Source organism: Polyodon spathula, chromosome 7 (genome assembly GCF_017654505.1).
Source record: "Polyodon spathula isolate WHYD16114869_AA chromosome 7, ASM1765450v1, whole genome shotgun sequence".
Classification (NCBI taxonomy): domain Eukaryota; kingdom Metazoa; phylum Chordata; class Actinopteri; order Acipenseriformes; family Polyodontidae; genus Polyodon; species Polyodon spathula.
Window position 1 is genome coordinate 41446224 of NC_054540.1, and position 17316 is coordinate 41463539.

Here is a 17316-nt window from a genome sequence, read left to right on the forward strand (position 1 = left end):
ACAGACAGGTATAACACACAACACATATATCTTTTTTTAAACTCTGAGAGCTCCTCTCTCAGTCCTCTCTCCCACCGTTTAACCCAAACGAAGGAAAACATCAGCGTTACCCTGGCCCCTATATGTACTCCCGCATGACATCTAGGTAAACGGTTGTAGCTGCCTTATTACTCGCAACTGCCCCTCGTTTACCTTTCAGGTCAATACAGTCTTACAACTTTGCTGTGGATTTAAAGAGTAAAAACTTACCAGAATGTTAACAATGTGGGTTAAAACTGCAGGCATGTTACTTACATAGCTGTTGCAACATGGGGACTGAACTACATTTTTTAAAAACCCTGATAGTTGCTGTTTAAAAAACTGTTCAAACTTTTCACCACTTGTAAGCATAACGTTTTTCTAGGTTTGCATTTTCCAATGACTTGAAAAACTGCACCATGTTTGCAGTAGAAGGTTGTAGAACTGGATTGTAGTTCAGACAAGCCGCCATCCGATCAAAATGAGGTTGACCAAACTGAGACAGTGTATGTGGGGAAGCCTCTTGTACCATGAGCTTGCAAAGCTCTCTGGTATTTTTTACTGACCAGGGTATTACACTGATGAAAAGCTCCAGAAATGTGATTCCTAAAGACCGCATTTCTGAAAAACAGTACCACCAAGTGCTCCCATCACTTCTGCATATATTTTGCTTCCTTCCCTTAAGCATACAGAGTCATGGACATTTGCCAGGCCCCAGTCAGTTAAAAATGCCTTTATTGAGTTTTGCTCAACCTAAGTAGAGAAATATTAAATTACAGATAACTTAAGGTATTATATGTTTAATAACATGCATACTTTTTAAAAAGCTCAAAAGAACACCACACTTTGACAACAGTGTGGAAACTTTATTTTAAATAAATTTTTGGTATAAAGGACATTCAACGTTATATTGCCATGGACATCTACAGAGCAATGTAGTTCTTATCTTCAGCTTCCAGCTAGAAAATATTAATTTGCAGCTTATCGGTTATAGATTCAGTTTCTTTAAAATGTACTAATCATATCAAAAAGAGTTTGAGCACAAAAACATAACCGTGGATGTGTCTCTGTGAACAGGTGTTCAATGTAGGATGAACATGATGTATTCATCACCCTTATGGTAGGAGTGCAGAGCGTCACTGATATGGTATTACACCTTCACTGGGCGTGTCCTCACTAGGCATTAAGCCTATTAAATAGGACTATGACTACTACCTTTACTGGGCCATCATTTCTCTGAAGTGCATCATCCAAACTGGCTCCGTGAATGTATTCTCTTGCCATCAGAATGCATATCTGTGTTTTTGCTGCAGCCATAAGTCTCACAATATTTGGATGACAGAGCCTTCTATTAGGTTAAAAACACAATAGTTAAAAAAAAAAGTTTCAGTAACAGGTAGCACAGTTAAAAATAAATAAATAAATGGCATAAGAGAATTAGCACTTAGATTTTGTGATACCAGATCTGAAACTTACAGTACTGACTAATTTGGCAGTTTAAATGTCAACTAAAAGTAATAACACTATATATCTTCCAAAGCATATATTAATGATAATAGCAACCAGATATTTACTAATCAATTAAATCAATAATTACTCACAAGCATATTAGTATTTCATGCATTTTTTCACTGCAGTTTGCTTCATGAATAAGAATTCATTTTATTGCAGCTGGTGTTCCCTGGTCTGATCCTAAGAAGACAGTCCCAAATTAACCTATACCAATAACACAGTCTTCACTGTACTGAATCTGGGATTGGTCAACATATGGCAAATGTGGCATGTACATTGAAAAGTGGTTAAAAAAAGTATTTACTTAGTTTTCAATGGGGTCGCAATGTATGTGAAAAATTGCTAATGTGGACTATGACTAAAACAGATTCAGAACCCATGCCTTAAAATATAGTAATACAGTGAAAATGTGAAACATTTTTAAATGTAAACACTTCCATTAAGATTTTAAAAAAAAATTACCTGATGGGAAATATCAGAAAAACCCAGATCAAAAAAAAAAAAGAAGAAAACTGGTTTATCAATTTCAAAAGTAGAAATTGCTTAAAGCTGCATTAAAATATGTGCCAGATCTGCGATTCTATCATTTCTATCTCAGACTTTTCTGTACTATAACAGTTATTGCAGAAAAAACTCCAAGAAAAACAAAAACCTACCCAAGTCATCCACAGAGTTCTTCCTCTGAAGGGAAAGTACATTATTCCATTTAGTATTACAAAAATATATATTATAAAAGTAATTTAATAGAACCTGAGTAAGCTAATAAATAAACATGATCTAGAAGTGAAAAAATATTAAGGTAATTAAAAAAGAATCTATATATACAAATTTGGTTCCCTTTAATTCGAATGACAACCATTACCGAATGGGAAGAGACTCTCTGACCGTCAATCTCTGAGCAAATATACAAAAGCTGCCCTATCAGGGCCCTGCTGTGCGAGGGAAGTCCCTCCCACCTCCTGTTGAAGAGGGACGTCCTCACAGTAGCACATCAACATTTTATCTCTCATCTGTCTGAGACAGGTCGTAGATAGCTTTTGCTTTCGCGTACCGAATTTGGCTGATTTATAATCACGCTCTTAAAACTGCTCTCGCTATATTCTATAGCTCGGCACTGACCGCGCTACACAGCGGCACCGGCCTCGGCGCCAATTGAGTGCCGTCAGCACTTTTCTCGGCGCCATTCCCGGCACCGATTGATTCGGCACTGGAGAACCCCTTCGGAGCCACCTACAGCCTGGCACCGACCCCGTCACCGATCGACTTGGCGCGATCTCTCACCACCGACCGCGCCCGGCTCAACGCCGATCCCGGCATCGACTGATTCAGCATTGTTGAATCGTTTTGAGAGCAACTACAGGCTGCTGATGGAAGCCACCTCGAGAATCCTTCCACTAGGGCTGCTGAGAATGCGCCCACTTCAAGCCAGGGTGAATACGCTCAAGGTATACCCAGTCCGAGATCGATACCGGCTGGTGTGAGTGTCCAGACAATGCCGGAAGACACTGGAGTGGTGGCTCCATCCTGGCAATCTGCGCCTCTGATCTCCCCTCGGATCCCCTCACAGAAGGGAAGTGATCACTACAGACGCCTCCAGCCTGGGCTGGGAAGCAGTCTGGAATGGGAGAGGAATAAGAGGTCAGTGGAAGGGACATTGGCAGCAAGCGCACATAAATGCCCAAGAGCTGCAAGCAGTGAACCTGGCGGTATCTCATTTTCGCCAGCAATTAACGCACAAACATGTGCTGGTCCAGACAGACAATACTAAAGTGGTAGCCTACATAAACCACCAAGGCGGCCTGCGCTCGCCGGGCCTTCACCATGCAGCACACAGACTCCTGTCCTGGATGCACAGAAACTTGCGTTCCATCAGGGCAGTTCACCTTCCCGGTGTGGACAACAAGGCAGCAGACCTCCTGTCCAGAAGAGCTCCAGACAGCTTGGAATGGAGACTGCATCCCCAAGTGGTGCAACAGATTTGGGAGAGGTTCTGTATTGCACGAGTCGACCTCTTTGTCACAGCCGAGTCCACTCATTGCCCCCTGTGATTCTCCATGGAGAGAGATGGGAACCCCCTGGGAGTAGATGTGCTGGCTCACCCCTGGCCACAGGGGCTATTGTATGTGTTCCCTCCACTACCATTATTACCCCTGACACTAGACAGGATCAGGGTGGAGAGAGCACAGGTTTTGTTGGTTGCACCCAGATGGCCGAGGCGCCCTTGGTTTGCCCTCCTCTCCGACATGTTATCGGATCATCCGAGGCACCTCCCGCTGCGCAAGGACCTCCTGAGCCAAGCGGAGGGGCTATTATGGCACCCGAACCCAGCCCAGCTTCAGAACTGTGCCCACGAATAGTGGCATTTTTAATAGCCATTACTTCTGCCAGACGAGTAAGTGAGCTTCATGTGCTGTCCATCGATGACACATGTATGACTTTCACTGGAAATGACTCGCAGGTAACATTAAGAACAAATACAGCCTTTTTGCAAAAAGTGGTATATCCATTCCATATTAACCAACCAGTGGTTTTGGAAACTTTCAGACCTCCCCCGCACGAGTCAGAAGAGGACCGTAGACAGCACATGCTCTGCCCAGTTCGGGCTCTGCGCTGTTACCTGGATAGGGCGGCATCCTGGAGACAGTCCAACTAGCTGTTTGTCCGCTATGGGTCCCGCTCTAGAGATCAGGCCCTATCGAAGCAATGTCTACCGCACTGGATGGCAGATGCTATACGCTTGGCGCATGAACAGACAGACTCCCCCTTACCGAGGGACATTATGGCCCATTCTACAAGGGGCCAGGCAACTTCGTGGGCTTTCCTTCATGGCGTCTCCTTAGATGAGCTATGCAATGCTGCTACATGGACAATTAGTCAGACATTTGCACGTTTTTACTGCCTTGATGTTGCAAACCGAGCAAGACCCTCTCTAGGCTCTAGGGTATTGCATGCAGCATGCCCTTAGGCGTCATGTGGGCTATGTGGTATATATATATATATAATGTTGCTTGCAGTTACTCTTTCTTTTTTTTGTAATCATTGCAGCACGCAAAACAAGAGTGTTGGATTACAGAGACCTTTAAGAAAAGAAGAATGTAAATAAAGTAAATGTCACTTTAAAAAAGAGAAATATTTTGTTGAACAAAAGTGCTTCAGATCATTAAATCTTAAATCTCTGCATGGAGTACTGCTGGCTTTTATAAAGTTCATAGCATGGCCGCAGTATTTCCAATTGTAAGGCATTATCAGTTTATTAAGAGGATGTTTTGTTAGAGTTCGGGGTTTTTGTTTTGTTATTGTACCAGTGATAACGAATGATACATCCTGCCTACACGGAGAGTTGGACTGACGTTTCGAGGGAACGCCCGCAGCTTGAGTTTCTGAATTATGCAAGAGAACTGCTGGTATTCCCGGATTTCATACCGAGTCGCTTCCTGGAGGACTCGCTGGGTGCCACGGAGATCTTTGTTGTCACAGACAGTTTATTTTTATTTTTTGATATAGCTGTCACATGTATCGGATACGCATAGAGATAGGATTAGAAATGTTGTCTTGTTTTTTTGGATTGCTTTTAATGATCACCTCGGCTGAAAATCACACAGGTATTTGTACTTTCACTTTATATTTTACACGACGTTCTTGTGGCTAATACAGCGCCTTATTTCACAGGAGAGAAACGAATATGAATACAACTATAGTAGTCAGAAAGTCATTCATATTCTTAATTTTGGTGGAGAACATAACACGATTTCATCATATTGCTGGCATAATCTACGCCAGTGTTCCTGGAAACGACTGCGTACTCCAGTATATGAATACTTGAATTCCGTGAGTTCAAGTGATTATTGGTTACTGTGTTGTAAGTGTGACAGGATAGAGTTTATTAGTTTCTAGAGAATGTGCCATCTCTGGTACAAAGCGCATTTTTATTATTATTTTTTTTTCCTAGTCCTATACACTCCCTTTTAACTGTACGTAGTTAGTACATGTTCCACTGCCGTCATTGTGTTACATTAAACTTTGTGTAGATTAGATACTGAGGTTGTCTGTCTGCGAGGTACATGTAATCACATTGTCCGTCTGTCTGCTCATTACAATTATTTTTTTTAATCTAGAGAAACGCTTTTACGTACAGCATAGGCGGTCCACTTTGACATGTCGCTCATATTTTGGGATTACAAGGTTGAGCTGCTGTTTAGGTCGATGAGTCTGAATTCAAAAATTGAGTGATTCCCCCTCCCCCTCTCCTCTTCCCCTCCCAACAGAATGCAAGCAGCATAACCAAAATACAAATTTAAATAAAGTGTTGTCAGAGTGGAGTGTCTAGAATAAAACAAATGACATTATTATAAAACGAATACATGTTAATTTGAAAATGAATTTGTCATATATCAGTATGATTTTGTTAAACTGCATTAACACAACAAAACTCCATTGTAATTTGTCATTCTTAATTTCATTTTGTGCTGTTCAGGTAAAATCCCAGCCCCGAGAAACCTCACGACTTCCATAAAGAACCCGTTTGATGTGACGTGGTCATGGAGCCCCCCACACGGTGTAGCTGCAGACAAAGGCTGTATAAAATACCTGTCTTCATTAAACTCTGTGAGCACTGCATCTTCATTCATACTTCACAATTACATTTTGTTTTGGGTATTGTTTACACCCTGAATATTTTAAATGAAAAATGTCTCAATATTTCTGAAATGGTTTTCTTTTTTATAGAAAAAATATGTCTGGGATTTCAGTCTGTCTCGGCAAGTTTACTTTGCTTTGAATGATGAAATAACTTTCCATGTGAAAGCATTTAATAATTGTGATTCCAGTAAGGAAGGTGAATGGGCAAACATATCTCTTCCGGCACCACCAGGTAAAACGCACATCCTTGTACAGCCATCCTTTAGGTCTATACTGCAACATGCATAGAGCTTTCTTAATCAATCCTATTGCTGTGTTTCTGTGCTTTACCAGGACATAGCGGCACTCAAAACCATGCAATTATTTGGAACTCAATTAGTGTTGAGATCAGATGTGAAAACATCAACCATAAGTTTGTGGGCCATAATAATACTAAAAGTTAGTGTCCTAACAAACCTTATCTAAAACAGCAGTGTCACATACAACAAACCTTAACCAAGAACTGCAGTGTCACATACAACAGAAAGCCCATTAAACCTGCTGGTGGTTTGTGGACCCTCTTGTTATATGTGTAAGCGGCAGCACACATTTTGTTTTATGTTGATATTTCTTTGTTTTAAGCCTGACTTTTCAGATTATCCTATTAGCATACAATATTGTATAAAACAAAAGATTCAGAAGAGTTTCTGACAGATAATTGAGCATGTCACCATGGTCCGCAGCATTACTATCAAGCAGGACATTCCTGTTGCGTTGGAAATTAATGCTTCAAGAAAATCTTTGTTGATGAGTGTAATGGGACAGCTGGAAGCCATTTCCTTGTTTGTGCCTAGCAGGGCTTGTGCCAAACTGCCATAGAGCTTTAATTATTACTTGACTCTAAACCATGGGTCTGGACAGCACACGGTCATGATACAGTATGTGCTGCAGATTTCCATGGGTGTGGACAGCACACTATCATGATACAGTATGTGCTGCAGATTTCCATGGGTGTGGACAGCACACTATCATGATACAGTATGTGCTGCAGATTTCCATGAGTCTGGACAGCACACTATCATGATACAATATGTGCTGCAGGTTTCTGGTTTCTATGTCATACTTTCCTTGGTTTTTGTATTACTTTATTATTGTATAATCTGAGGTGAAAGAGTAAACCTACTATTCTGTACAGGGTCAGATTATCTATGGAATTGGTGTTAAAAATGTTGTCTTCCAATACAGAAAAAACCCTGAAATGAAATTCTAGTTTCCAGCTATTTGCTGTATAGTGCTGTGTTATTTATTTCTAATAAGTATTAAGGTATTTATAACTTTTGTTAACTGCATACTGCTATAATACATTTCATATCATTTCACGTTCATCAGGCGATGTAGAAAGTTCAGTGAAAAATTTCCAGTGTGTTATCTATGAGGAGGGATGCATGAACTGCACCTGGCAGCCTGGAACTAAACCACACTTTGCATACAGCCTCTACTACTGGTTTGTATTGAAGTTACTCTTGATCCTGAAGCCAAACCCACTGTTTCTGTTGATGTTTCATTGATTGTGGTCATTTTGATGAGACCTGCACATCCCCATTGTTATAAACTGCATAGGTTTGCTGTCCAAACATACTGATAAAACATTTTTGTCAGCTGTGTTAGTTTTTTCTTTCTTGCTCACTTTCTTTCTTTCTGGAGGGTAGTGTGTACTGTGTTACAAGCAAACTTCTGCTATTTGTTGTAGGCAAACAAACCTGGGCGAACTGCAAATGTGCCGCGAATACATCGTGAGTGATGGTGTGAGGCAGGGTTGCCATTTCCACAAATCCAAAGAGCAGTGGAATGCATCCCATATTGTATATATTCTAGTCAATGGATCCCAAGATTATGCTGAAATCAGACCCTTCTACTCTGAGGTTGACCCACAAACAATAGGTATTGTTCTTATTTTTCTTGTTGTTGTGTTTGGTGGATGCTGTACTCCTGTGTTCATGCTGTTTACTTGGTTGTTTTTGCAGTGAAGCCTTATCCTCCAAACATTACAAGCATAACGTTGAAAAAAAGAAAACTGTTTGTTGAGTGGACAGAACCAAGTCACTTCCCCGCGCATTGCATTGCCTTTGATCTAAGATACAAGGACAGCAAATTGACACACTGGATAGATGTAAGTTAGAGTACTTTTTTCTGTTTCGTTGTTTTAAATGCAATTCATGATTACTAAGTGATTGCTAACTGTGTTTGCCTAAACAGACTTTTGGGAATGTGCTCAACCAAATAATGGCCATGCTTAGGGGAACATGTTAACCAGTTCCACCAGTCACTGATATCCCCGGAAAAATAAGTTTTTACAAGGCTTTATGAAATGTGAGCTTTACACTTTTATACAGAACTTTTTACATACAATGTTTTACCTTTCTTATAACTTGCTGCAGTAACAATGTAAATATTTCCAAATGTCATTACACTGTTCACTTATACCATTCTGTACTGTATTATTGCTGACATTAATTGGGCTACTGTTCTTTCCAATGTCACCTGTAGAAATGGCAGAATTCCACAGTTCTGCACTGCTTTTAGTACATGGCAAGGGGCTGAGTTAAGTTACTATTCATGTCAAATGTGCATATCGTCATGGCAAAACCTCCACACTACTAGTTAAGAGTAAAGGGCAAATGTAAGTGACTTGGAGCCAGCATTAAATACCCAATGAAAATCAGTATATGTTTCTCTGCCTCTGAACAGAACTGGTAAATTTTCATTATAAAATAATAAGTGTGCACAAAAGCAGCCCTTGTTGAATTTAACAGCCCAAGAAAATCTTGTGGTCATTTAACATGATCAATACTTGTACAGTAAATGATTAATGCATTAGTAAGACCTCATCTTGTATATTGTGTTCAGTTTTGGTCACCTCGCTACAAAAGGGATATTGCTGCTCTAGAAAGAGTGCAAAGAAGAGTGACCAGAATTATTCTGGGTTTAAAAGGCAAGTCATATTCCGACAGGCTAAAAGAATTGAATCTATTCTGTCTTGAACAAAGAAGACTACGCGGCGACCTCATTCAAGCATTCAAAATTCTAAAAAGTATTGACAATGTTGAACCAAGGGACTTTTTTGACCTGAAAAAAGAAACAAGGTCCAGGGGTCACAAATGGAGATTAGAAAAAGGGTATTCAGAACAGAAAATAGGAGGCAGTTTTTTACACAGAGAATCGTGATGGTCTGGAATCAACTCCCCAGTAACCGAAGCCTCCTCTCGTTTGTAAACTTTCTTATGTTCTTATATTAAAACACACTCGCCTGCTCACTAAAGTGACGTTGGTTATCGCATATGCCTGGCGGTGCGCTCGCCGTCATCAGTACCGCGACACAAGAAAAGTTAAGAAAACAGCAGGGCTCACTCAGAAACACTGAGCACAGAAGAATGAAAGGAAGCAATGGGACTAAACAACACAATCATTATCTAGCTGCTCTGTATACTGCTCCCTGTTTCTTTGTCAGACATTCCAAAAGATACAAAGTTAAAATAATACAACTATTTTTTAATCAGTTTGGAATAGAGGACTGTTTCTGAAGTGTGGGAGGTGTGTTTATTGAATTGAAAGAATGGTTTCTTCAACTCTATATTGCTTAAAATGTTGATGTGTTTTTGCTTGTGATTAATTGAGTTGGGTCAATAAAGGTTCTGACTTATTGTTCATTTATTCATTCAGTGTGTATATCTATCTATCTATCTATCTATCTATCTATCTATATCTATATATATATATATATATATATATATATATATATATATATATATATATATATATATATATATAGTAGTATAAACATACCTACTTTTGTTTTCATTTTAGATTACTGGAATAAAAGACCCTAAATTCAGCATCAATATTGATCTTCAGGCAAAATACATGTTTCAAGTGCGTTCCCAATACAATGTCTACTGTGGAAGCAAGAGCTTAGGTGAATGGAGTGAAGTGAAATACTATGGTAAGTATGTTATACATCACAACAATACTAATTGTTTTTGGTCTGCTTCTAGTATTTTAAAAAGTAAGAGTGCTCTTTTTTAAAATCTTTTTTTCTACCTCTGTTCTTACCTCTATTGACAAGTACAATAATGTGCCCCCCCCCCCCCCCCCCCCCCCCCCTGGATTCTGACCTCTGTTCACCCTCCCAGGCGCTGAAGCACAGTATTTATTTATAATCCCAGTCTGGCGACCACAAAGAATAATCCCAGTCAATACACAGTAATGTGTTTTGCAGTGTTCCAAACAACAGGTTGTCGTGCATATTTACATTGTATATCTAGGGTTTATGTCACAACTGTGTCCTCACCAATTACCATTAAAGAAAATACCCATTATAGCTCATAATATAATTATTAACCATAATAAACACAATACCTCAATAAGAACTAACGATGCTGGCTTAATTAACCCTAGATTCGTGATGAAAAGAGATTAACAGTTAATACTATGTGTGTTTTAAAGTATGTTTCAAATCAATCATAAATGTGTATTTTTTAAAAGACAAAAAGAAACCTAACAATTCAAATTATTATTACATTTATTCATAATTTCAAATGAAGAAGAATAAAGGTTAGGCCTCATTGTTAAAAAACATATGTATAAAGAAGCAACAATATAAAACATTCAAGGAAAAGAAATGCACTGTTAAATGTTCATAATAATCCTTGATGTGCTCTCTGGTGTCGTCAAGTGTGACGGGTGCAGTGAATGAAAGTAATGTCCATGCAGTATTTCTCCCCAAAACAGTCTGTGTATTTTAATAATAAATAACAAAAAGAATCCACCCCTTTACCAGCAATGGTATTGGGGGTACACGGCGGGCTTACAGACCCAAAAATAATAATTATCAAAAACAATAGTCCGATGGTCGGTCCCGCGTCCTCTGTGAACGAAATATTGCGTGCTCCCTTCCGGGGACTGTGGCGAAAGACTTAGTGCTGTGCAGTGAAGTGCTCTGGGGTGCTTGCTGGCTTGGTAGTGACAGCTCCGGGGCGATCAATTCTCCTCTGCAACACAGAATAAAACACACGTAACAAAAACAACAAACTACAGACTGCGGCCGTCAGATTACGTTTGTTCAGCGCAAAGCGGTGTACTGATGTAGCTGCTTCCCCTTTGTACCCATGACCTCCTCCCTGCAATCCCCATGGTTTCTCCAATAGAGGGCCGTCCTGCAGCTGATCGCAATGGAGTCGTTCCGGGAACGTGCAACTACGCACTTCACCTAATATGGTCACCTTCCGGTTTCCACCTACCATCAAGGCAGTTCTTCTAGGGGCCAGCGTACCACTGTCTTTACACAACGCCCTTTCTGATCAGGAGGGAGATTTACAGCATCGATCCTTTCTCTTCATCACACTGGTCATAGAGTTATGCATTCTGCATAAAGCAGTCTTAATAGTTCATCATGCATTGTTTGGTTGAGTCACGCATTACATATACATGCGTCAGCTTCCATGTGGCTAAGTATGCATGTACAATTACCAGGATCTAGTTGAATAGACGCAAGTTACGTATTGTGACGATATGAAAAGCATGGCTTCAGTTCAGTAACTTGTAAACAAACAATATAAGTTTGATACCTATTCTGTTGGTACAATGTTTAAAACAAAGTCTTCTTAAAACGGTCATCCTCTCTGTAGAAGTTCGCTGTGCAGCCACGCAGTGCAGTATCTCTGTGAAGGCTGTAGGCAAAAGCTTTCATCCTTCCGGAGGGAGCATATTTTCTCCAGGACAGCTTTGAAGAATACTTCATTGCGTCTTTTTTGAAGAACTTCAGCATCTGATGAGTTGAGAGCGATGAGGTGTTTTGAAGAAAGAGTGAATCCACAGAGAGCCCAGAGAGAATGAAAATCCTTGTTTTGAGTTTAAATAACACAATGTATAGGAGTTCCCTTGTACTGTAAACAAATCCTAGTCGGTCCTTCCATTGGTTCACAGTATTTGAGAGACAGTTGTGTATCACACAAAAAGGGTGTGTTAGAAATGGAATTTATCCACTTATTTTGTTATCAGAGGATTTTACATTTATCATTTAAACCTCCCATTCAATATAACTTTAGTTGCATTCATTGGAGAAGCATACAAATTTCAGTTTCATGCTATACAAAATTATGATTACAAGCATATAAAACACATCATAATACAATCAAAGGATAATATTTAAAAATAATTATTAGTTTATAATATTAATTTAAAACACAATAAATAAATAACTTTTAACACAATAATCGTACAACTGCACTGTAGCTTGGGAAGTTTTATGACACCTTAGAGAATAGACAATCAGATATAATTTTGGAAGACGAGCTTCAAAGAGTTAACACAGTTTGTGGCCTGTGCCTTGTCTAACCAGCTTTGAAGATCTGGTTAAGAATACTCTGGAATCGGTGTTAACAACCCAATCCCCACAGCATGTCACACAGACAACAGAATTAAATATCTGAGAAATGCTTATGTTAAAATGAATATAACCATGAATTTCCTTGACAGGGTTACAGTCCAGAAAGAATAAACACAGTTTGAAAGAGTAAACACAGTAGAACACACACAAAGACACACACAGAAGTGAGTCCAGAGTGAGTGCTAAAGTGCTTGTGGTGAAATACAGTTTATTCATGCACAGTTGTCAAGTGTTGTTCTGTTAGTGCTGGCCTGTAGCGACAGCTCTGGATTGTGTTAGCCATCTAATAATAACAAACAGTACAATTAGACTTGACAAACAAACAAAACATTGATGATTAATTCACATTTCTCCTTTCTTGGTTCAGCTTAACCATAACAAAAGGAACATATCACCTAGCCACGTCCCCTTTTATACCATCAGTCAAGGCTCCTTGGTTAGCAAGTGCAACCGTTTCTCATCCAATCCGCAGTTGCCACATCACTTCCCTTCTGGGGCGATGACTTGGAGTACCGTAGCTCCGCCCCCTTTCTAGATGACCGAAGTCCACCTTTCCCTTGTAATGAATTGTCAGACCATCCAGTCCAGGGCACTCTGTTCCCTTTACACGGAGTCCTCACATGTTGGGAGGGGGATTTATAATCAAGATTTATTCTTTCTCTGTCACAGGCGTATTTGCAAAGTTTTAACTCCTGTTTGTTTGAAAGGATAAAATTCTACATTAATGCTACAGAACTGAAAAACCAACTATTTTAATGAGTGCTATTAACCCTTATAAGTGTTCAATGATTAAAGTGAGACGAGTCCTGTTGTTCTGGAACCATGCTGGGATTCAAAGGGCTTACAGATTATATATTAATTTGCTTATTTATGACTTCAGCCAAATGTTTTTCATTGCAGTTTATTATACACTGTAAGTATAGTATTGGACTCTTTTTTTAAAGAATGCTTGGTTATTATTTGTCCAGCTGAAATGGACTGGACTGTCTACATTATTGTGTTAATTGTTGCTCCTCTTGTGGTTGCTGCAGCAGCCATTACACTTCTGGTCTATCTCAAAAGGTAAGCATGCTGTCCTAGCACCTTGGGGCTGATGAATAAATATTAACCACAGGCATAGGATTGTTGGATTGTGGAGGCCACCATAAGCACTGTAAAGTACTGTGGTGCAAAAGGCGCTGCGGCGCAGTTTATTTTCAAACACAAAAATAAATAAAATATTTTAAGAAAAACACACTGCTCACGGAGCAAAATAAATATTCAAACAAAAACAAATCTCGCACACTAAATACAAGCCTCAGGTCCGGCTGGGCAGTAGCCTTCATGGATCCTTACGCTAGTTGTTCTTTTTACTTTCGGTTTTGTTTTGTTTCTCTTGCTCTCTTTCCTCCTCTCGAACACCCACCCAGAGTGAAGAGAGCTACAGACTTTTATGCAGGTGATTTTAACAAAATAATTACAAACACTCACAAGCTGTCTGGCAGATACAAGCTGCTACCATCGCATCTGCCAGACCACATCCAAACCAAACAGTAACAAAGAACACATTGTATATTTAAATAACAACATCCATTCAAATCAACAATAACACTCACAGCTATTCGCCGTCCTTTATATACATAATAATGCTAATACAAAACAAATATACTGTATTACTTCAATTTTGCGCTGCCCTTGAATTGAAGACACCCTCATATTGACGTTGCAATCATATATCAGCTTTATAATAGAAGCCGCCCTCAAATAAACGCCGCTATCAATAAACAAACAAGTATTTTTTTCTCCCCCTACAAAAAAAGAAAAACAAATAAACGCGCAACACAGACTATGTACATGTAACACCCCCGAAGAGACAGGAGCCTCAATCTAGCACATAAATTACAAACTAAATGTACACACACATAGTAAGCACATTTTCTTTTATGAAAGTACAGTTCTGAAAGAAAATGCAAGGTAAACTACGTACAGAACAGCAGTCCCTCTGAAGTTCTTATTCATGGTTTTGTTTTGTTTTTAGTTCAATTGTAATTTCTGTACTCAATCCTGTACAAATAAAAACAATGTGCTTACTATCTATGAGAAGATTTAATTCCGGTTTCTCTGCAGAGAAATTACAAACAAGCAAGTTAAAGTGAGAAAACAATAACCGAGTAGGATATATTGTAGTTTTTACAGAAATCAAATATTTGGTGCAGAAAAACAACCACGTCACACTCTTGGATTCCACTGCCACGCCAGCATTGTCCCACCCCTTAACAAGCAATATACACTCCTGATTCGCTGGTACAGTACTCCCCTGACTTTCCAACTCCCACCTAATAGGCTCTCGGTAACTGTCATCAATAAATATACTGTAGTCAAAGTAGGTTAGCCACATGCTGCTACATACAGGTAGGCTACCGTATTACAGAAAATAAGCAACCACAATACTTCTAAAATGTCATAAATCATGTAATAAAATATTGCAGCGTTTGATTAATAAAGGTCGTCCTCATATAAAGGCCGCCCTCTTTTAAGCGCCACAGTCATTTTGATCTATTTAAAATAAACACTGCGATGCCAAATTGAATTAATATGGTACTTTATATTAGCAGGGCTTTGCCCTGCCCCCTTTTCATTTGCAGGGCTCCTCGCTCTGTTACACCTCAATATAGCTCATATACAGTATCCTCATATAGCTGATATACAACATCCTCTTAATATAGCTCATATCCAGTATCCTTATAATATAGCTCATATCCAGTATCCTCATAATATAGCTCATATACAGTATCCTCTTCATTTTTACACACTGCTTTATGATTTATTCAAATGTTTATTATTGTTTTTTTTAATATTATTTAAGACTCCAGATTTTTCTGCTGCCTCCGATCCCTGACCCAGGAAAGCTTTTCAAAGACATGTTTGAAAGGAATGGAGAGATTTTGGTAAGTGAAGTGCTGAAGGGTTTCATTTGAAGCCTGTTTTAAAGTGGTAAACACTTCCACTGCCAACAACAGCCACTGCAAGGATGGGAGAAGTTTACATTGAATTTGACATTCCCTTTTAGACCCTTGCTTCAGTAGCCTTACAAAATAAACCATCAGACTGTATTTATAAAAACCTGACAATTACAGAAACAGGGAGCAGCACACCGTGCAGTTAGATTATGATTTATACAATACAAATATTATTTACAAAATAAATCCTCACACTGTGTTTATAAAAACCTGACAATTACAGGGAAGCACACAGCAGCTGGATAACACTATGTAACACAATTTTTGTTCCTGGGTAGTAACATTGCTTATGCCTCAAAAGTATAGAAAATGGTTATTATTCCCCACAAACTTTGCTTTTGTGACACAGACAGTGATATTTTATCACTGTTTGGGAAAACGGGCAAATGTGTGTCTTTTCATTCCATTGCTTCCTTTCATTCTTCTGAGATTTGCTCGAAAAACTACTTTGGATTCATATGTTGTTTTTTTCTGACTTTATGTGAACGAAAAGACACACATTTGCCAGTTTTCCCTTTGGAAATAGTGATATTTTGAAATATCACTGTCCTGGTCACAAAAGCAAAGTTTGTGGGGAATAATAGCCATTTTCTATACTTTTGAGGCAGCAATTAGGAAATAACACTTACTACCCAGGGTTACACAATTTTTATTATATAATATAACCTGGTAAATTTTTATTATATAATATAACCTACCCCAGCTGTATTGAAAATCTAAAAGTTTTAAACTTAAGAATTGAGGAAGTGTATTTAATCCAGATCTGCTAGTTCTCTGTCTGTCAGACTATATGAAATAGTCATTTAATATACACAATCAAATAAGATGGTTCAAGAAGTGTTTTATGGTTAGTTGTTTTTGATTTTTAGAAAGTATTATTTTTCTAAATTAATGCTAAAATGGTAGTCCCTATTTCTTAGCATGTTTGCATCAAATGTTTTCCATTTAAGTTTATTCAGAAAATTCCCAAATAAATGTTCTATTTGCAGAACTGGACATTGCAAGCAAAGGAATGTCAGATATTCATTCCTAAAGAAGAAGTCTGTATCCCAGTTCTGGTGGAGCAGGAGCCAGAATAAATATCAAATTACCAGAACCTGAAGAGAACCAGAACTGGAAAAGGACCAGAAGAGTTATTGTGAGACCTTTCAGAAAGAGATTGGATTTGACCATCACTTTGAGATCCTCACCTCAGTAGCAATATTTAGCTACCTTATGGCTTTGTATGTGAGGAAAACAAGCAAGCAGCAGTTACAGCATGTACAGTGCAGAAAAGTCTACACCCCTTTTCAGAATGTTGTTGTCTTATAGACTGGAATTAAAATGCATTAAAACTTTATTTTTTCCATTTATCTACACATCCTACCCCACAACTTCAAGTGAAAAAAATATTATAGAAATTTGTAGAAAATTAATTAAAAACTGAAATTGCTTAGTTGGATAAGTGCCCCTCCCAATCCTAAATTAGCTCAAGTGTAACCAATCGCCTTCAAAATCACACATCAAGTGGCCTCCAGCTGTGTTAAATTGTAGTGATTCACATGATTTCAGGATAAGTTCAGCAGTTCATGTAGGTTCCCTCTGCTGGGTAATGCATTTCAAAGCAGACTCAACCTTGAGCACCAAGGCGCTTTCAAAAGAACTCTGGGACAAAGTTGCTGAAAGGCACCGATCGGGATGAGTATAAAAAAAATATCAAAGACCTTGAATATCCCTTGGAGCACG

At 38.9% G+C, this 17316-nt stretch overlaps 1 protein-coding gene across 2 annotated transcripts; it reads left to right on the forward strand.

Annotated features, from left to right (window-relative positions):
* The first annotated feature begins 4928 nt into the window (after nt 1-4928).
* LOC121318626 (interleukin-13 receptor subunit alpha-1-like) lies at nt 4929-16939 on the forward strand. Of its 2 annotated transcripts, XM_041255502.1 has the most exons (11): nt 4929-5132; nt 6005-6135; nt 6256-6400; nt 7537-7651; nt 7898-8088; nt 8172-8317; nt 10012-10151; nt 12732-12735; nt 13557-13654; nt 15438-15519; nt 16581-16939. In XM_041255502.1, the coding sequence occupies exons 1-11, from the start codon at nt 5042-5044 to the stop codon at nt 16668-16670; spliced, it is 1233 nt and encodes a 410-aa protein (XP_041111436.1). In that variant the 5' UTR covers nt 4929-5041; the 3' UTR covers nt 16671-16939. The 2 variants fall into 2 exon arrangements, with proteins under 2 accessions (XP_041111436.1, XP_041111438.1); XM_041255504.1 differs by lacking the exons at nt 12732-12735; nt 13557-13654 and having other exon boundaries at nt 4932-5132; nt 10012-10147.
* Nucleotides 16940-17316: the final 377 nt, after the last annotated feature.